The sequence below is a fragment of the Balaenoptera acutorostrata genome, chromosome 17 (assembly GCF_949987535.1).
Source record: "Balaenoptera acutorostrata chromosome 17, mBalAcu1.1, whole genome shotgun sequence".
In the NCBI taxonomy this organism is placed as follows: domain Eukaryota; kingdom Metazoa; phylum Chordata; class Mammalia; order Artiodactyla; family Balaenopteridae; genus Balaenoptera; species Balaenoptera acutorostrata.
This window is the reverse complement of record NC_080080.1, coordinates 57,669,643-57,691,663: the sequence shown is the minus strand read 5'-3', so window position 1 is coordinate 57,691,663 and position 22,021 is coordinate 57,669,643. Positions and strand designations below refer to the sequence as shown.

The window sequence follows — 22,021 nt, the reverse complement described above, 5'->3', positions numbered from 1 at the left end:
AAAACAAAGAGCACTTACAGTCCTGTGGGAAACTTGTCAATTTCAGAAAGAACAAAAAGTTGCACAGGAAAGAAAATGTAATCATAACACACTACTAGTTAGCAGGGAATAAAAGTCCTAAGTTAAACACTGAATATAAATTTAACAACAACAAATAATAGATATCACTATACTAGAAGAATAGAAAGGAGGAGCTAAAAGTAATTCATGGAGTTAAGAGTACAAAATCCTCATCTTCCATAATAGCAAGTTAATAGATAATTAATAAAGTCAATAAATAAAGATGTAACAGAATATGTTTCTCTTTTTTTTTTTTTTTTTTTTTTTTTAAGGTGGAGGTAAATACCAAAAGAAACTACTTAAAGAGTTTGGGGAGATCAACTTAGGGGTGAGGTGGAATGGGATAGGAAAATGTCACTTTTCCTTCTGAGCTCTGTATATTATTTGAAATTTTGAACTATGTGTATGTATTAATTGGATAACAAAAGAATTAATTTTTCCAAATGAGGCAGGGTAAAGATAGGGGGTTATGAACTTGAAGCAAATGGAAACAACAATTCAGTGACCTTCTAGACTTTTTCTATCATATGAAATGATTATTTTTTCTTTCTTTAAACATTGTATCTTAGGCTCTAGATTAGATCTTGAAATGAAGGACAACTGAGTCAAAATGATATATATCACAGGCAAACTACTGACCCAGACATTGTAAATCATTTCTAGGAATAGCTAGTAACTCAAACTGAATCCAAAGAACACTTCACACATAAGTACATGACAGAATGAGCTCATTTTTTATTTTAAAAAGGAGGGGTGTTCAACTGTGTATATTTTATGTGTGTGTGTGTGTGTGTGTGTGTGTGTGTACACATCTGGGAAGACTATAAACCCTGACTATAACATATATATACTTTTTATTTAAAATTTTATTCATGATCATATTCTTAATCACAATATATTTAATTGCAAAACAACCTGTCTTAGAATAATACAGTATGAGATGCATGTGACCAACAGTACAAATACAGTAATTATAATACTCAAATCTTAGGTTCATAGACATTTAATGTATTAGATGTGTATGACAATTAAAAAAAAAAAATCCTGTCTTGAAAACTTTATAGAAGCACTTCTCCTTTCATCAAATATAAGGCTCACATGAGCCTATAACAAAACTTAATACTGTTCATGTGTCAAAGGACAAGGCTAAGCAATAAGTTATTCTTTTAAAAATATCTATGAACCAGAACAGTTTTCTTTTTGAGTTTGAGAAGCCAAAGACTATTAAGGAATATTTAAAGGCTGAATAGAATCAACAAAGGTAAATAAGGAGTTTGGGAAGAAAGAAATAGCTCAATATTAACAATGCAGTATATCTGCCGGGTTCCTGTGCTCAGCCAGATCAGTCTGAACATCTTGAAAACATGAATTTTGAGTTTAGTAAAGTGTCATACAGTATCTAGTTACATCAGATACCTGATGAAAGTGCTTTTCTGAAACTGTTTCTTCTCTTTTATATATGGACTTTAAAGAAATCCAAACAAATACTGCAATGCAGTGTTTTGAAAAACATATAAACTGCAGAAATGCCCACAATAATAAATGATATCAGGAGGTACAGTAATTGAAATGTATCAGGAGGTATAGGTACAGTTAATTGAAATGGCGTAGTAATGTGAAATGTTAAAAGGAATGGTAATGTGAAATATAAAAAGGATGACTAGATAATTTCTACTTCCAAACCTGAAGTAAAATTACAGAATGATGAGCTCATTACTTTATGTAGCAACTAGGAATTGCTACCTTTAAAATATTCATTCTTTCAATGCTTATTTTTGGATTGCCTACTATTTAACAGGTACCATGTTTGGTGCTACACTGATGAATTAAACAAGGTTCTCTGCAAAGAAAGAAACCTTGGTCTAGGAAGTACTCACTATATACTTCTTACAAATTTAGTTAAGTATGGTTTTTGGAACTAAAGAAAAAAATTTTTCCAAAAAGTTAACTTTCTAATTAAGAATACACATGCACATAAATAGTTCAGTCAAAATTTCAGAGGCTCATAAATACTTAGAAACTCTAAATTGCTAATTGACTATTTCAGTTGATGTGATACCTGTCTCATCAACTGCCTGCATATTTTTCCCAAAGTACATTCTTAACACGCACAAATTTTTAAAACAATGAAACAAACATTTCAGCCATTCTTGCATACCTACTCTTAGTAAAATACAGAACAAGTTGCAATTTTTAATCTGGACATCGAAGATAATTTAAACCAATCATATTATTCAAGTGAAACAGATGTCCTGAATTTTGTAACACCATCAGCAAACCTGGAGAGATGCAACTGTGATTGAATGTGTGAAGCTGTTAGAATTAATCTTCATCATCTCTTTGAAGAGGTATTATCTGAATTTCTTTGGCTATCTTTTCTCCTATTGTTTTATTGCTTGAAGCAATTATTCTTCGTGACATCAAATCAAATGGTCCACCTAAAATCAAATATGGAACATGGTTATATCCTGTACAAAAATAATTCCTATAAAACTCGCATAGCAATATGTACTATGGTCAATCATAACATTTTAATACTTTCGACTATCTTTAAAAAGATCTATGTTGTCACATAACCATAATGTTTAAGCTTTGATAATACATAAATGAGTTTCTAAGCACCTTCTTATAGTAAATACCGGTTGTGGAGGGAACTGGTATCTCAATCACACTAGGCTGGAAAATGTCATCTTTTCTCTATTTCACCTTTTGTGTGTTCTATTTCTTCTTTTTATTACTCTTATTACCTCTTTAATGTTTGGGAATCTATGGACAGAAAATCTGACTCCAGTGCATTTTCACACCACTCTCCTTCCCATTTCCTTAATTCTTTGCTGCCTTTCTCCCAGACCACTGATGTATTATTTTAACCCAGGTTCAATCTTACTTTTAAAAATCTCACCACCAGCACAGAGGAAATATGTAGCCCCTCTAGGCTCAAGGCAGAAAGTGATGGTGGATGAAGTCCATGTTCAACCACCACCATGGTCACCATTCAAAGAACTCTTGGTACAATTCTCAGATTCAGTGACCTTCTAGACTTTTTCTATAGCCTCTCAAGAGTTCCTGATACTCATATTTGAAGAGGCTAAGCCATTTATCATTATTAATCCCATGCTACCATTACCTTCTTATCCTTGCCTCTATCTCCCAATGTTTGTTATTTTGATTGTGTAGAAAATTACATGGCTTTTTTTGCCTTAAGAGCTGAGGTATAATATGTACCAAACATTAAAGGAAAAAACCCATATAGAGAGGAAGGTCCAACAGATATGGAAAGAAAAATGCTTTACTGTCCCATAATTTTACCTGTTACATCCAAGAGTACTCCACCAGCTTCAGTCACAATAATGCCAGCACCTGCTACATCCCAGCAGTGAATTCCCATTTCATAATATGCATCTGCAACTCCAGTTGCCACAAGGCACATATTAAGAGCTGCTGTTCCAACACCTCGGATCCTAACAAATAACATTTTAAAAATAAGATAGAAAAAGAAATTATTTCAAATAAGGCATTCCTCCTTAACTTCAGTTTCTTTTAAGTGCTGACTGATGCAACAGTCATGATGCACTATATAAATGACAAAACTAATCCTTATGAAGCAATCATTTGTAATATAAACTTTAAAACAGGATATTTTGGGGAAAAAAACTGAAGAAAATGCTATAATTCTACTATCATGGCATGCATGTATATTCATTGTGGTCTAAACCCAGGGACAAGAGCCCCACAATACACGTAGTTTGTAGAAGGGTGAAAATGTACTCCCGGTCATCCCCAACTGCATGGGCATCAGTACACGTGACCAAAGACATAACAGCACTGATGGGCTCTGCTTAGATCTAGGCCTGCCTGGAAAGATTATTTCAGGTTTGCTTTCTCACAGTAGCTTTTCCTTGGAAATATATCAAGTTAAGGTAAGTACAGACATTACTTTATTAGCCATTATAATAATAACTGATTCAGGAAAGAATCAACAGTAAATGCTAAAATGAGTGGATGAATGACATTTACGTATCAAAGTATCTCCCTATAAGATACATAATAATTACAATGGGAAAGATAGCAAGATCATTACCAAGTGATCAAAGTTAGTATTCAATAATGGGACAAAAAGGTACCATGTGCCTCCTGATATAATGCACTAAGAAGGAAATAACAGTACTTCTGTAGCATTCCTGCCCAAAATGCATAACCAAAATCTAATCATGAGGAAACCCAACAAATTCAAATCAACAGGCATACTATAAAATAATTACCCTACGTTTTTCAAAAATGTCTAGGTCAGAAAAGATAGACTAAGCAACTGCTCCAGATTAAAAGAAATTGATGAGAAATGGCACCTAAACGCAGTGTATGATCCTGGATTAGATCTTGGATTAGAATTCTTTCAAAATATGAATTAAGTCACTATATTAGATAATGTATCAAACTTAATTGCCTGATTTTAGTAATTGTGGTTATGTTAGAGAATGTCCCTTTTATCAAAAATATACACACTGAAATGTTTACGAAAAAGAGGTCATCATGTCTGTAAGTTACTACTTTCAAATGGGTTTTACTCAAGCTTCTTTTTTAGCTGTTTAAACCTCTGAAAATAAAGCAGTCAGGTCTGTTCACTGAGTTCCTTCACTATTTATTTTTAAAGAAATAAGGGGATTCCACATATGAGTGATAGCATATGATATGTGGAATCTAATTTTTAAAAATGGAACAAATGAACTTACTTACAAAACAGAAACAGACTTACAGATATAGAAAACAAGCCATGGTTACCAAAGGGGAGACACAGGGGGAGGGATAAATCAGGAGCTTGGGATGAACATACACACACTGGGATGAACATACACACACTACTATATGTAAGACAGATAACCAACAAGGACCTACTGTATAGCACAGGAAACTCTACTCAATATTCTGGGATAACCTATATGAGAAAAGAACCTAAAAAAGGATGAATATATGTATATGTATAACTGAATCACTTTGTTGTACACCTGAACTAACAAAACATTGTAAATTAACTATACCCCAATTAAATTAAAATTTTTTAAAAAAAGAAATAATGGGAAATTGATGACTAATGTGGTATTTGTTTTGTTTCTTAAAAATAGAAAAAGTATTACACCTGAGTACATCCTTCATGCCAAAGCAATTTTTAAAAAAAAAAAAGGATCGGAATTACATGATGCCCTTGATTTCAAATACATTTTACTGCCTATATTCTTACTATATATCGAATTTAAGAAAGAACTAGCAACCTCAATAAACTTCCATAGGTGTTTGACTGCTTTCCAAATATATAAACCCAAATTAACTTTAGTGGCTTTTTTTAGTTTATAAATAATGGTGTATTTTCCTCCTTTTCTCAAGGGATATGTGATAGTTCATATCTCATGTCATAGAAAGAAAATACCAAGATCATTCACAAATTATCTCTTGGTATTCTATTCAAACATAGAACGCTAGGCTGGAAGAACAATGCTATAGGCATTGTTCTTCCAGCATAGCATATAGGCTATGCTTCTGTCTACTTTTGATGTATATCAATGGCTCTCGGTCAAGAGGTCTTTTGATCAGAAAGCATATTCTTTTATGGACAAATATTACAAAATATTATTAATTAACAAATAATTGAGGCTGTGGTCTAGATTTTGCATTTGTGTCCTGAATTCTATGTTAGTCTGTTCCTCCTATACAGCTAGGATGGTACAGAGTAAAAAAGACTATCTTCAGAATCACAAAGATTTGAGTTTGCTCCCCTGCTCAGTTGCTTAAAAACTATAATTTTGAAAAAGTTCCTTCTTCAAGTTTTAGCTTTCTTGTCATCAAAATGGAGATACCAACTTACCTTGGCTATGGCTGCAATGATTAGAAACAACAGACGTAAAGCACCTAGCAGAGGGCCTAGCATATAAAAGGGCCTCAAAAAATAGTAGCTATATTTATGAAGAAATGATTCCCTAAAGCATGATACCAGAAAACATTATTAAAGTAAACAAATACAGTGCATTTCATTAAACAAATCCCAAAAAATTACACAAAGGAAACTGACTCATAATGATTTACTTTGCCTCATAAATGTCATTTATAATTAATATATAATTATACTTCAATTTAAAATAAAAAGGTGGTATCTCTTGGGATAAAGTGAAGGAAAAGCAGGAGCTAAGAGTGAAAAAATTAAAGATCCTGAGAAATGAAAGAGAAACAAGACATGCCAATCCTCACCTCCCACTACCACTTAACAGAAATTCATAACAGAACCTATACAGAAGGGCAGAACTGACAGGATAAGGAGCTCTGAAACCAGGAACCCGGATCTCAAAGTGAACAGAAATAGAAAAAGTAGACACATCCACACAAATCTACTCTGAAACATCAGACATTGCTAATAAAAGTGTTTGGGGTTTTTTTGATTCATAAAGTGTCTCTGCAAAAAATTAAGCACAGAAAGGAACAAAACAAAATAAAACAAGGAAAAAATAAAACAAGAGATAACTGAACTCAGAAAAGAAGTGGGAGAAAAAAGACAAAATTCTATCAGGAATGAAGACTAAATCGCAAGGTTCCCTAAAGAGAACTGATGCAAATGAAAACTTAATAAAGGGCAGTGAGGAAAAGCAATAAAAGAAAGAAGTAAAACGGGTTGGAGAGAAAGTGGTTAAAAGGGAAGAAACAAAGAAGATTTAATGTTCTTGCTGGTGTCTCTGAAGAAGAAAATGAAAACAGCAGAAGTGCACTAATATTTAAAACTAAAACTCAAGAAAACTTTCCAGGAAAAAAAAAAAAAAAAGATATGAATCTACCTGTTATAGGGAGACAACATCCCAGAATGAGCAATTCCAAGATATACCCTTATAAAAGTGTCAGCCATGGAAGATTAAAAGAAAAAAAATTTTCTCAGAGCCTCCAAGTAAAACATGAAATAATTTAAAAGCCAATAAGATTAAATTGGCATCAGATTTCTCATAACATACAAAGCAAGGCAACAGTGTAATAGCATTTTTTTTTAATTTGGGTTTTTAATTAATTTATTTATTTTAGTTTTGGCTGTGTTGGGTCTTCGTTGCTGCGCACGGGCTTTCTCTAGTTGCAGTGAGTGGGGGCTACTCTTCGTTGCAGTGCACAGGCTTCTCATTGCGGTGGCTTCTCTTGTTGTGGAGCAGGGGCTCCAGGCACGTGGGCTTCAGTAGTTGTGGCACACGGGCTTAGTTGCTCCACGGCATGTGGGATCTTCCTGGATCAGGGCTCAAACCCGTGTCCCCTGCATTGGCAGGCAGATTCTTAACCACTGCGCCACCAGGGAAGCCCTGTAATAGCATTTTTAAGAAATGTACTTCAGGACTTCCCTGGTGGCACAGTGGTTAAGAATCCGTCTGCCAACGCGGGGGACATGGGTTTGATCTGTGGTCTGGGAAGATTCACATGCCTTGGAGCAACTAAGCCTGTGCGCCACAACTACTGAGCCTGCACTCTAGAGCTCACGTGCCACAACTACTGAAGCCCGCGCGCCTAGAGCCCGTGCTCTGCAACAAGAGAAGCCACCGCAGTGAGAAGCTCACACACTGCAACGAAGAGTAGCCCCCACTCACCGCAACTAGAGAAAGCCCACGAAGCAAAAAATAAATAAATAAAAAAATAATAAATTTCTAAAAAACAAAAAAAAAAAGAAATGTACTTTATACTTTCTTTCACTAAGGATGTTCTATCCAGCCAAACTTTCCTTCACATTTCAAGACCACAGAAAAACAGTTTGGAATGTGCCAGATCTCATGGAATACTGTGTGCATGTGCCCTTCTCAAGGAATCTACTAAGAGATGAGCTTCATCTAATCTAAAGGTGATTGGTGTTAAATCAAAAACAAACAGAGACCAGCCTTGAAAATTCCCTGAGCAGGCAAAACCAGTTTAGTCATGCAAACAAAGCTTAATTTAGCATATTTTGCAAAACTAACTCAACCTGGGTCATTTCTTGCTTATGCTTCTGGAAATGACAAGCAAAACTTAAGTTGTTTCTCAAGGTTGATATGAGGTAACCACTAATCAATTCCCTATCATTTAAAAAAATTATATTATAGCCAAACACTGTGAAGAATAAATAATCACTGCTTTCTCACTTTATAAGCTGCTTTATAACACTATATGCCTGAGCCTCATTTCATGTTTTGGTCAGGGTGTTCCTGGTTTGCAAACTGTCTTTTTGGTGTGTGAACAATAAACTTTTACTAATTATACTTCAGTGATTCACTGGTTTTAATTCTGTTATTTATGAACTTTTGACACCAGGAAAACGTCATGGAAGGACTGTGAGCATTTTATAAAGTCAAAAACTAAGACCACAGGATAGGACCGTGGGTGAAAGAATATGTAATAATAATATGTCTGACAAAGTAGAAAGAACGCAACTTAAAAAACTGGATGAAAAGGGAGAGAAAAAGGGGAAAGTAGAGTAAAATCACTGAATGTTATATAGGCAACAGGCGGAAGCCAAAACGTTCTGGAGCCTTTACAGAGAGTAAATGGTCAAGTAAGAAAAGAGAATATTAAGAGCATTATAAAGAGTTTTAATATAAAAGAAACCCATTAGAATAAAATTGAACCTTTCATAAATTTCTATTTCTAAAAAGAAAAAAAGCAGAGAGGATACACCAAATAAATACAGTAACTATAACATAATATACAAAGTAATTACAATGTAAGATAATACAACAGAATTGAGACCAAACAAAACGGTCATATCAATAAATGAATAAGCCTAACTTTTTTATCAAAAGAAAAAAGATTTTCAAATTGATTATAAAGCAAAACTCCACTCTATGCTGTATTCAAGAGATGCACTTAAAACTCAGTGATTCAAAAGGACTAAAAATAAGCGTGGACAAAGATTTACCAGGCACAATTCTGATGTCAAAGTAGATTTCAAGTCCAAACATCAAAGTACAATACAGAATGTACTTTTTTTTCAGTGCATATGGAAGTTCCACAAAAACTGATCATATACTGGGCACAAAGAAGACATAAAGTTCCATAATATATATTTATTACAATGTAATAAAACTACAAATTAAAAATGAAATTATAAAAGCAAAAAGTCATTTCCTCGTGGAAATTTAAGAACACAACTCTTGGGTGAAAAGGGAAATACAAACAGAAGTAACAAATTTTGTGAAAAATAATTGCAATGAAAACACATCAGAATCTATGGGATACATTTAAAGCAGTAATCAGATAAAAATTCATAGCCTAAATACTTACATCAATAAAAATCAAAGCATAAAAATAAATTCTCTACTTAAAAAGGAACAAAAAAAAAGGAAACAACAAAATGAACAAAAAGAAAGCACAATGATGAAAATAATAAAGCAGAGGAGAAAAACAGTAGACCAGATTAATAAGCAAAATCCTGGCTCTTTGAAAAAACATAAAATAGACAAACCACCAAGTAACTTAATCAAGATTTTTTAAAAAGAAGAAGAAAGCACAAATATACAAAATAAGAAATGATAAGGGGGAAATAACTACTGATACAGAGAGGCCAGAAATAAACTATAAGATTCTACCTTGTGTACCTCTATGCAAATAACTTGAAAACTTAGAGGAAGTGGGTAATTACTTAGGCTGTGGAAATGTTCTGGATTAAAGGTGGCAAAACAGACATGGCAACTAAACATAATACTGACCCTAGACTGAATCTTGCACTGGAGGAAAAAAAATGCTATAAAAGACATTATTAGATCAACTGACAAAGCTATATATGTATGGATGGTAGACTAGATAAAGAGCAAATTCATGAAGTCAATAATTGTACTGTGGTTATAAAAGAGAGTATCCTTATTCTCAGGAAATAACAAACTGAAGTATTTAGGGGTAAAGAGCCATGATCTAAATAATTTACCATGAAATAGTTCAGGGAAAAAAAGGAGTATATTTACACAAAAACACACACACACATACACAGAGAGAGAGAGAGAGAGACAGAGACAGAGAAAAGAAGGAATGATAAAATGATAACGCAAACGGGGTACAATGTTAACAATAGGTGAATCTGGATAAACTGTATACTATTGTTTCTTGTAGTTTTTTATTTCTGAAAATTTTGTTAAATTTGAAATTATTTTCAAATAAAACTTTTAAAAATTACATTATAAAATTAGAATTATGGTACTGATCCCATGTCTATTAATTAAAAATTTCATTTCTAAAGAAAAATTCATTCCTTAGAATGTCAAATTATCTATAATGTTAACATAGAATGTTCAACTTTAGGTAGAAAGTGAAAAGAGCTTACCCATGGATGGGAAGGCAAAGAAGCCTTTCCATATTAGAAAGAATAATTCTCACAGTCTCTGGTGTTCTGGAAGAACCCAACTCTGTCACCAAGAGTGATTTGGTAACATCTAAAAGAAAATGTTTTAAATAATCATTAGAGTTTATTAATAAGAATTCTGATAAAAAATTTGACACTTGTAACTAAGAACAAATTGGATATTTTTATTCCTCTTCCTAGTTGTATCATATTTGTTTCTTTCTAAGGCTTTAAATATTAAAATTCTTATCAATTTATTATCTCTTTTAGTTATTTTATCATCACTTTTATAATCATCAAAAAGAGTCTAGCTCCTTAGACCACCCCCTCAAAAGTACAGAATATAACCAATCTGCCTGCATGCATGATACATTTAGTGGGAAACGAGCAAACACCTTACATATTTTTTTAAAAGTGGAATTTAGAAATTAAATAATTTATATATAGATTTGAAACAAGACAAAAATTAAAATTAAATGGTAGCACTGTTGGCAGAAATGTAAATTGGTGCAGCCATTATGGAAAACAGTATGGAGGTTCCTCAAAAAACTAAAAATGGAGTTGCTGTATGATCGATCCAGCAATCCTACTCCTGGGCATATATCCAGATAACACTATAATTTGAAAAGATACATGCATCCCTATGTTCATGGCAGCACTATTTACATTAGCCAAGAAGCGGAAACAACCTAAATGTCCATCAACAGATTAATGGATAAAGAAGATGTGGTATATACATACAATGGAATATTACTCAGCCATAAAAAAGAATTAAATAATGCCATTTGCAGCTACATGGATGGACCTAGAGATTATGATACTAAGCGAAGTAAATCAGAAAGAGAAAGATACCACATGATATCACTTACATGTGGAATCTAAAAATATGACACAAATGAACATATCTACAAAACAGAAACAGACTCAGATATAGAGAATAGACTTGTGGTTGCCAAGGGGGATGGAAGGATTGGGAGTTTGGGACTAGCAGATGCAAACTATTATATACAGAATACATAAACAACAAGGCTTACTGTACAGCACAGGGAACTATATTCAATATCTTGTGATAAACCATAATGGAATGGTTTCATAAAGAATATGAAAAAGAATATATATATGTATAACTGAATGTTGGGTTAGTTTCTGCTATACAGCAAAGTGATTCAGTTATACATATATATGTATTCTTTTTCATATTCTTTTCCATTATGGCTTATCATTGGATACTGAATATAGTTCCCTGTGCTATACAGTAGAACCTTGTTGTTTATGCATCCTATATATAATAGTTTTGTGCCTCATTTTTAATGATTCCCAACTTGAAGTGCCTTTTCCCCCTCAATTTACTAATAACTGGGCCCAATGGCATCAGAACAAAGGAATTCTACAAAGAATTTGAGATGCAGTGGCTGAAGCAATAAAACATGAATGCCATGAGGGCAGAGAGTCATTTTTACTCATCTTCCTCCCCAGCCTCTGACAAAATGCAAGCCTCAAGTGTCTTCTGCTCCATCACACTTGCTTCCCCTGCTTCCACTACCACATCCAAAATTGTGGTCACAATTAAAAAGTACAGAGAAAACAGACACAATTTATGAATCAGTTAACACTTGGAGAGCTCTACAGGCTAACATTCAAAAACAATAGCATACGAATATATAATATCAATCACACCAAAAATTAGAGGATAAACCTACCTTCTTGGCGTGAAACCTGTAGTTTTTGACCATTACAAAAGGCACCTTTTCCTTTCCGGCCAGTATACATCTTATCCTCCATGCAACTGTATACAATTCCAAATTCCATCTGCAGAAGGAAAACAAGTTTCCTTTACCAAACCTGAGTATTCTTTCTCATTTCATCCATACTTTTTCTAAGAAAGTAACAAGAAAATCTGGTATACTAATAATGTTTTCAAAGGGCTAAACCGTGGGATATTTAAAATGCTAATTCCCAGCTTAGTCAGAGGAAAGAAGTCATCAGACCTAAACACTTGACTCCTGTCTCATCCATTTCTAAATTTAAGGGCACCCACCTTGACCTCTCTCCTTCCTGCCTCAGATGAAGACAGATCGTTCCTGTTTTCTAGGGTGAATCCTTCCTCCTGTGTTATACTTCTCTGAAAACCTGCCCCATCAACTGATCCCTCCTCTCTTGGACTTTCATCCCGGTACTTCTCGCCAAATTTCTTCCTGCCTCGCAAAACCTTCAAAACATTACCTTCTCCTTTTCTCTTCACTGCCAAAGAGTGGTCTAGACTTTGCATCTCCCATTCTCTTACTACATTACGATTTGGCTTCTTCCCTGATCACGCATCTCCTGCAACTCCTTGCAAAGAGATCATCAATGCACTCTTGCTGATCAAATGCCTCCTCTGAAGATTTGGAGACTGCTGACCATCATCAGTTAATCCCATACTCTGTGTTCCTGGCAGTATTCTCCTAGTCCTACCACACTCACTGATCTGTCTTGGTGTCACATTTTCTTATGACCTTCTTCTCTGCCTAACCCCTAAAAGTTGTGTTCCCCAGGGTTTTTCATTCTTCCATTTCCCTTTTAGCTCTCTCGATTCTTACAGGTTTGTTCTTTCCAGTCCACAAATTCAACTACCTCTCTAACTGTGGCTCCCACCAACCCCATCTTCACAGGTCAGAAGCTGTGCTTCAGAACCTAGGCTTGCAGAAACCTCAACTGAGGAGGTCAAATTCACTCACTAGCTGATCACTCATGCCTCATTCCTTTCCCATTAGTCACTTCCTTCCAATTTTATCTTGAAAACACTTCCTGATTTTTGGCATTTCCTCAGCCATTCTCCCCACCTCCATCTGAGTTCAGTATCACCTGCCCCTCTGGTGTGACCTCTACGTTGCTGGAATTATCTGTCACTCTGCACTTTAAAACTTCTACTGGTTTCCTACCACCTAAAAACAAAATCTAAATGTTCTGACATGGACAGGCCACGGTGCCTCACGGCAAGACCACAACTAACTCACCTCATTGGTTCTGCTCCTGCCATTTCCAGAGTTTTGCTCACAATGAACATCTCACCGTTCCCCACACACATCATGCTCTTCTCCAAACTGTTCTTTCTGATTAAAATGCTTTCCTTTTCTTCTTTATCTGGCAAACCCCTAATTTGCTATGACCCAACTCACATGACCAAATTCTAAGACCCCTTCCATTTAGTATGAAGATTTCCCCAAACCACTCTTGGCAGAATTGGTTACACCCTCTTCATGTTCTCATAGTATTTTTTTTTTTTTCATAGTTCCACTACATATTACCTTCATCTGTTCACACATGTAACTTTTGCACTGAACTGGGAGTTCAACAGCCCAGGGCTGATTAAACGAGAAATGCTCACTTATCTCCCTTTGAATGTTCTCACTGATTAACACAATCCTGTGCCTAAGATTTCATTTGCACTAATTTGTGTTTTTATTTTCAGAGATTTCTTAACTCTCTTGTGTACATGCTGATCAAATATATCGCAAGCCTCTTGAAGACAGTTATGTAAGATGTTAATAAACATCATTCGTGTTTTGATCAATCAAATACCCAAACAGCACAGAAATGCAACAGGTAGAGACTGTACTCTACTGGGCTTTAGATACAGCAAGTGTTCAGGATCCTGAACATAGTCTGCATTTTCTAACCATGTTTGGCCCCTACCACTTCCTGGTGTTTCCCTTCACAATGCCTACTAAAGCATTCCTAGCTCAAAGCACACCTCTCCCATTAAGCATTTTAGACCCTACATCAATGCCTATCTTACCTGACTCTATCATATATATAATGGTGATTAAATACTGAATCATATTTCAGTTACTTGTGTGTATTTTTTCCTTATAAAATCTTCTCAGAAAACATTACATTTTCTTCACTGGAAAAAGTATCATGACAAGTTTAACAGTTCTGGAGTTTACTTCAAAATAATGCAGCTACATAAACTGAATAGAGACAAACCTAAATTTATTATGGAGACACATTTACTCTTTCTCAGAAAATGAGAGCAAGGCATTTTACCAACCATAAATTTAAACAACATACCTTTTTATTTACAACAAAGCCAATTGAAACAGCTACAAAAGGAAATCTTTAAAAAAAAAACACACACATAAATTTATCAAAATAGAACTTATTTTCAACAAACATGTTTTTTCATAATAAAACTGCTTACAAATTTTTTCATATGAACAGTCTTATCCCTCCTCCCCCAGAACTGTGTGTACAGTATGCAACCCTTTGTGTAAATCGTAGGGGATGGGGAGGGTAGACTATACAGAGGCATACATACAGGATGCTTCTACAGGCATGAGACATCTCTGAAAGGATTCACAAGAAGCTGATAACAATGGTCACCTCCAGAGATGGGTCCTGAGAGCTGGGGTCAGAAGTAGGAAGGCTACTTGGCACTGTATGCCACTTCATACCGTTTAAATGTAGAATTCCATGAATATAGTTTCAATTTTAACAAAAATGGGATCATACTATACACTGTATTATAATCTTCTCTATGTTATATAATATTATGAGCATCTTTCAACATTAACATTCCATCACATATCGATTCTACATCTTAGCTTTATGGCTTTAACAATTCTATTAGTAAAGATACATACAGCTACGTGGTAACTTCAAATATAACAACTATGTGTCATCCCACCAAACTAGGCTACTCATTTGAACTCTCACTGGCAATTCCATCAGGCTTTCTTCTAAATATCCTGAGTTATATACTTACTTTGTATATATATTCTACATATACTTCTCAGTATATACTGAATTATATACTTACTTTGTGCCAGGCACTAGAGTAAGTTCTTATATAAATGTACAACTCATTGAGTCCCATCAACAAGCAATTCTATGAGGCAGGTACCATTAATGTGCCCATTTTATAGAATGAAAAGAAAAAACTGAGGCTTAGAAAGGTTAAGCAACTTGCTCAAGGTCACAAGTTCACACATCCTAAAACCCATGCTCTTTTTAACAGATTTTTTCTCCTGGATTGAACCCATTCTATATAGACAACAGTCCAGTATTGAGTTAGTTATTTCCTTAACTGATCTCAAAGCAGCAATGTTGCTTGCATACATTTTTATGTGATTTCAACAGTGAGAAAAAGAATGGTGAACAGGGCACTTCCCTGCAAAAGGCAAGTCTACAACATTAATAATTCATCACCTCTTCCATAGCTGATGAAAATTATGCATAATATACTTATAAACTACTCTACAAATTACACAATTCTCTGAAGTATATATGTTTGTGAACAAAATATCCAACAGTCCATTCAGTTAACACACAAACAGGAATTACAATATTTAAAATTTTAAAACATACCCATGTACAAAGTTAGTTGTTCCATCAATAGGGTCAATGATCCACGTAGGGCTGTCAGTTAAAATACTTTTTTCCCCAGCTGCCACAGATTCCTCACCAATGAAACTGAAAACAAAAAAAAATAACAAACTCGGAATCTTTACATTGCTTTCAACAATTTTCAAACCTTAAGCTACCCAGGGTCTACTATAAAACATAACAAAAGTCTGTACACTATACTTTTCTATTGTTTTTCCTGCAGACTGATGAAAGTGAGAAAGTTTTACTTCCCCCAGAACAAAGTCATGTGAAAAATAACAGAATCTGAAATTCTCAAATGGAATGCCAGGATAAGTGAAGGCACACATGCTGAAAAGTGAATTTGTTGCAGATGAGAACTTACTAAGGAAATGTGGAGGTTTCAAAAATAAGTCCACAGATTCTCTCATACTCCTCTCTTCAAGAGGTAGAGCCTAACACCCTTTGCCTTGAGTGTGAATTTGGACTTAGTGACTCGTTTCTAACCAATAGAACAAAGTGGAAGTGACAACGTGCAACTTGGAAGACTCGTTCACAAAATGGCACTGAGGTTTCCATCTTATTCACTCTATTTCTTCCTCCCTCCCCTTCCCTCTGTCGCTCTGGGGGGAAGCCGGCCACCATGTTATCAGCTGCTCTGTGGAGAGGCCCAGATGGTAAGGAACTGAGAGGGGAGCTGCCGCAGACCACCCATGAGGAACTGAAGTCACCAACAATCACATAAGTGAATGGACCCTTCAGCCCCAGTGGAGCCTGAGGTGACCCACAGTTTGACTATAACTTTACGAGACCCTGGCAAGAACAATGCAGCCGAGCTACTCCCATATTCCTGACCCTAGAAAACTCTAAGATAATAAATGTTAGCTGTCTAGAGCTGCTAAGTTTTTAGGGTAACTTGCTATACAGCAATAGATAATATACAGAACGTTAAATAAGTCAATGAGAAAGCAAATCACCCACCAAAATTACTGTGTCTACATGCTTTCCTAAAACACGCTACACAGTAAATCTCAGGTGAATTCTGTAAATGGTGTCTGAGTTCACTGGATTTCTTCTTTCCGTTGCTGCTTTCTTTTTTATTTATGTCCTTTATTCAATACTGAACAGTCCTAATAATCATTATCATAATTTTCTTGTACCTCTTTTTCTCTTGGCTATAAACCTTTTCATTGAGAAGACATATATTTAGCTTTAAACATTTTTTTTCTCCTCAGTGACTAAAATACCAGGAATGGCCAATGGCATGATCACGAAGAAGTAGAGAATGACAATGTTAAACCTTTAAAATGATGACAATATTTTGGTTATATTTCTGTGCCTATAAAGAAAGCCCTGATTTTAGTATTTTCTCTCAAACTCCTTAAAGCTACCATGACTTTAGCACCTAAAAAAGTTTGCAATATAGAGAATAAAACTGAACTTTTAAATCTTGTCTATGTCAGACACTTGTCACGTCAACTTTCCAGCATCCAAACACTCCTCTTACTATAAACGAATCCAAATATCCCCTGTTCACTGCTCCCTGGAAGTGTGAGCTCAGGCAAACAACCTGAGTTCAGCTAGCAGATGTTCTTGCCCAGGATTTGTAATCTTGAGCTAATGGGGTAAAGATATGCAAAGTGAGCAGAGTCAGGAGTGAGGCTACCAGCAGCATCTGAAGCAATGGCTCCGAACCCTAACCCTAACCCTAACCCAATCCTAACCAGCTCTGCCTTCCTCCCTGGTTCCCACCTGAGCCCTGCTCTCAGGGCTCCTGAGCTGCCCAACACCATCCAAATAAATTCCCATTCAGCTTAAATTAAGTATAGTCAATTACTGAGTCTAAAATCAAAATTTCCATCTAGTACTATTGACTCCAACCTAGATTTCATTTTTTATCACAAGAAATTGAAATAAGAAATACCTGTGAGATGGATACTTTTCCTTTATGGAACAGATAAGCATTTTTTCAACTTTTTGGTCAGTAGCAGTTACCAAATCAACTGGAGAACTTTTGATCATAATATCCATTTCATTTTTTAGGGCTTCACGAGCCATCTAAAAAAGATTTTTTGGTAAGCAAATAGGAAAAGCATAAGTCATTTTAAATCAAACTAAAAGATGAAATACAGAAATGGTTTGAAACATTCACTCTGTCTTAAATGATATTCTTAAATATTTCTTACCACAGTGTAAATAAAATAAATCCTTAGGGGTTATGACCTTCTGGGTATAAAATCATAGAATCTTATATCCTATTTCAGATTCACAACTGTCATCACAAAAAGTTTAATGACAAAATTAAAGTATCACTCCACTAAAGTTTAATAAAATAAAAACAAATACAGATGAATCAAAGTACATGTTTTGTTTAACAAGGCAACCACACGCTGGCTGTCCACATCCAACACATCATGGCTGAAAAGATTTCAGTTCATACCTCTCCAGCTTGTCTTGCTAGGGTTACTGCATAATCCATGCATTCCTGCCAAGGATCAGCCATCTTCTGAACAGATTTAACACATACAAAGATACAGCAGTTACAAATCTCTAAAAATCTTAATCATAGAATAGTTCGTTCACAAAAACACCTCAATTTGCAAAATACTTTTATTCAGGATTCACCCTCTACCTGATTCTAGAGTTCAGTTTTTTTCAGTATTCACTCACAGGTCCATTAAGAAACACTTTTTACCTAAATTACTTCACTTCTATTGTAGAAACACTTTCATAACAAAAAGTATTCTATAAAAGTGTCTCCCAAAGTGCCCATACCATACGACATTTTAAAAAACAGCATTGGTCTAGGGAATGGAGAAGAAAGGACACAAGAAATATCTTAAAAGACAGGTGCATGTTTGGGTTAAGAATAAAGTGAAAATTAGAGAAAGAACACAGGGAACACAGACAGTTTTCAGCATCTGCAGTTTTGGCATCCGTGCATTCCACTAACCACAGATAGAAATTAAAGAAGCTTTGAAGGGAAGGAGCAAATGGCACAGGTACTAATTGAATGTCAGGTAGTTCAGTACTTTATACATGTGAATTTATTTTTAATGAGGTTGTAAAGATGAAGAACTTAAAGCTCAGTGATTATAAATAATTTGCCCAAGGTTTTATTAGACAGATGACCCAGTCAGAATTCATTCGAACTCAATTCTGAATGTAAAGTCCACTGCTCTTTCTATCATAACATTCTGAGGAAAGAAAATTCCAGGACTAAAAAAATAACAATAGAGTAAAAAAGGAATTTCCCCAAGTTTCAGAGAGGGAAAAAAAAAACAACACATTTTTGTCTTCTGAACTGTCCAGCTTTCCACTGACTTCTGAAGAGAAGACTAAAATAACTCACCACTGGCTTGACCCCACTCTAAAACCTGTACCCAGGACAGTGAAGCTTTTCAAGCTGTCAGACTCAGAAAAATGTGGATCATTTATAAAGCAACCCTAATTTTGCCATCTTTGTATTTGAGAATAACTTACACAGAGTTTCACCTTGAAGACTGGTCGGAAATCCCAATCATGGTGCTCACAGTATAGGAATGGGGAGGGGAGGAGAGGGAGGGGAAGGGAAGGGAGGACAAAGGACAGATACTTTGAGCTGTTTCTGCTAGTTGCTTCTTCTTCTTGATATGAGCATTTAAATAATTTTAAAAGGAAGCCACTTTTTGAGTTATAGGAGTAACTGCTTAGAGCACTTCAAGAATTGTTTCCAAACTTTTTTTTTTTCATTCTTACTTACTCCCATTCCTTTCTTCTAGGCTTAAACAGAACTAGATGTTCTCAATAGCCAGAAACTTTGCTTAAGCCATTCATATCTCCCTCTACTAACAACACTGATATCTCCTACCAATTTTTCCAGGCTCATTTCAAAAGCTACCCTTTCTTCTAGGGATTCTCCACCCAGAAGTCATAATCTGTTTAACCGTTCAAGAGTTATGTGCTGAATATCTATTATATGCTGTGCAATGCATCACAGTGAGGAAAAACAGGCAGAGTTCACACTTACTCTCTAGTGGGTAGTCAGATATTAATCAAAAAAAAAATCACAGACCACATGCAACATCACAAATGTAATAAAGGCTAAGCAGAAGTGCAATGAGAAGCATGTAACAGGGGAACTCTGACCTGGTCGTAGGTACCAGATATGGTTTCCCTAAGAACATGGTTCAACCAAGATTTGATGGACAAGAGAATAGGTATTAACTAACTCAACTGCAGGACTCCTGGTATGTGAAGAGCAACCGAAAGGCCAAAGTGTGACAGCTCAGAGATCAAGAGAACGGGGGAGGGGTGAGGCTGGGGGATAGTAGGGATCATCCCCAGCGAGACCTCGGAGGTAAGATTTTGATTTGAGAGCCATGAGGAATCATTACATCGTGGCTGCTGAACAGAATGGATTAGAGGGTGGAGGGAAGAGTAGACAGTGGGGATATTTGCTTTGGGAGGTAAAGCTGAGGGCACTTAGCAATAGATTGGATATGGAGTATGAGGGAGAGGAAGAGTCTAATGATGCCCAGATATCTCACATTGGCAACTTAATGGATAATGGTGACATTTACTGAAACAGGGAGCAATAGAAAACAGTCAACTTTGGGATCTGGGTAGGAGGTGGGGAGAACAAAAGTTTAATTAGTAGAGGATGAGGAACCTTTGTGAAACCAAAAGGAGATGTCAATTAGGCAGCTGACTGTATGGATCCTGACCTCAGAGGAGAGGTATGGCCTGCAGATACAAATATGCAAGTCATCTGAGTAGGCAACAACTGAGTCCTGAGTCTGAATGACATTCCTTAGGAGGGAACACGCCGTGAGAAGCTCAGAGGACACCCAAGCCTGGAAGACCCCATAAAACTTTGTACTTCGCTCTTGGGGCACTCAGGAATGTTTTCCTTACATTTCGGTAAATTGTGTGCATGCCTTATCTTTCCAACCAGTTTTGAGTATATCTCAAAAAGGAACAGATTTTGTTCACCTTCACTTTCTCAAAGACAAACACGTGAAACATTTTCAACTTCTTCTGTCCTGGTTACCACCCTCCCTGCGGTGGGAGCCATGCCACCTTCCGGCCACCTGTCCCCAGCAGCGGGACTGCGGACAGCACGGGATCGGGGGCTTACACCGGGACTACACGCCGCTGGAAGTATGCCAGGTCTCTCTGAGCTTCTTTGGAATCGGTAAAATGAAAAAGAGGGAATTATTCTACACAAGCTGCCGCAAAGGTTCAGCGAGATCCCGGGGGCGAAACCACTACACACGCAGGGACCGTTCCTGGTGTCACTCGGCCGTGGCTCAGGAGAAAACCGCAGAGGTGAAGGCGCCCCAACTGCGGCCTCTGTCCCTGGGCGCCATCCCGCACCGCTGACCGAGCCCACCCACTCCAAACCACTGCGGAGAGCCGCCCGCGCCCGCAGCGCCCGCAGCGCCCGACGAGCCCGCCAAGGGCTGGTGCGGGATCGCAGAAAGGAAGGTCTCACCTCGGGATGGAGGGCTTGAGGCTCGCTAGGATACCAGCCGGATCCGACGCTGGGCTCTTCCGGAGAGAGAGGAGGGTCAGGCTGGTTACGCCTCCGACAGGAAGTCCCGCCCTGAAGCCCCGCCCACGGGGCTAGGCTTCTTCTGGCCCCGCCCCACAATGCAGCACAGCCCTCCAACCCCCAACTCCCTGCCCCATCCCCAGCCCCAAGCTGCGCTGGTGATCACTTCCTGACCCGTCCCCTTCTGCCTAGTCCTTCTAGATCTGGCCTCTTCTTTTTCGTCTGTGGTTCTTCTGACTTTCTTTCTCCTGCCTGTACATTCTTCTGTAATTTTTAAAAAATTCCTTTCCTCTATTTTGCCCATCCCTTACATCTTCCATTCCTTCCAATTTTCCTGTTTCCCTTTCTTTGTCCCTGTCTTTTATTCCATATTACTCTTTTGGCAAAACACAAACTGGAGATAGGACTCTAGCTTTGCAACTTTTATTTGTTAAAACTATGCTGGGTAAACCTACATTATATACATATTGTAGGGGTTCATAACGGAGCGTCCCCCAAATGTTCCATTTTTGCATGAGGATTATTTTGAGCTAAAGGCAACTGAGACCTGGTAAGTGCAAGAGAAAATACTCCCCCTCCCTTAACTACCTAGAAGAATTTAAACTGGAAATTTTTCTCAGAAAAGAGTTATTACTGGAGATGTGCTTTATCTAAAGGGCCCCATCTATATGGTAGGGCAAATATCTACCAAACATCTGCTTTTCTTCTTATAATCCTCCTGTCCTTGGAAGCCCCAGGCCCCCATCTCATTCCTTAGCTCAGGA

General features: G+C 36.6%; 1 protein-coding gene across 2 annotated transcripts; it reads right to left on the bottom strand.

The window, feature by feature from the left end:
- Positions 1–771: 771 nt before the first annotated feature.
- Positions 772–21,299, bottom strand: IMPA1 (inositol monophosphatase 1). 2 transcript variants are annotated; one of them, XM_007185105.3, is made up of 9 exons: positions 21,198–21,299; positions 18,162–18,227; positions 17,646–17,779; positions 15,725–15,829; positions 14,429–14,474; positions 12,076–12,184; positions 10,358–10,466; positions 3,370–3,521; positions 772–2,498 (listed from the first exon to the last, which is right to left on the bottom strand). In XM_007185105.3, exons 2-9 carry the CDS (start codon positions 18,222–18,224, stop codon positions 2,383–2,385), a joined length of 834 nt encoding a protein of 277 aa, XP_007185167.2. In that variant the 5' UTR covers positions 18,225–18,227; positions 21,198–21,299; the 3' UTR covers positions 772–2,382. The 2 variants fall into 2 exon arrangements, with proteins under 2 accessions (XP_007185167.2, XP_007185168.2); XM_007185106.3 differs by having other exon boundaries at positions 18,162–18,224; positions 21,198–21,280.
- Positions 21,300–22,021: the final 722 nt, after the last annotated feature.

What these genes read in the sequence shown, in the direction of transcription:
- IMPA1 (XM_007185105.3), bottom strand. Translation starts at nt 18,224, where the DNA reads ATGGCTGATCCTTGGCAGGAATGCATGGATTATGCAGTAACCCTAGCA. An exon ending in GAAAAGTATCCATCTCACAG is followed by an intron (nt 15,830 to 17,645) that starts GTATTTCTTATT and finishes TTTTGTTTTCAG; the next exon opens with TTTCATTGGTGAGGAATCTG. An exon ending in GCTTTGTTGTAAATAAAAAG is followed by an intron (nt 12,185 to 14,428) that starts GTATGTTGTTTA and finishes TTCCTTCTGCAG; the next exon opens with ATGGAATTTGGAATTGTATA.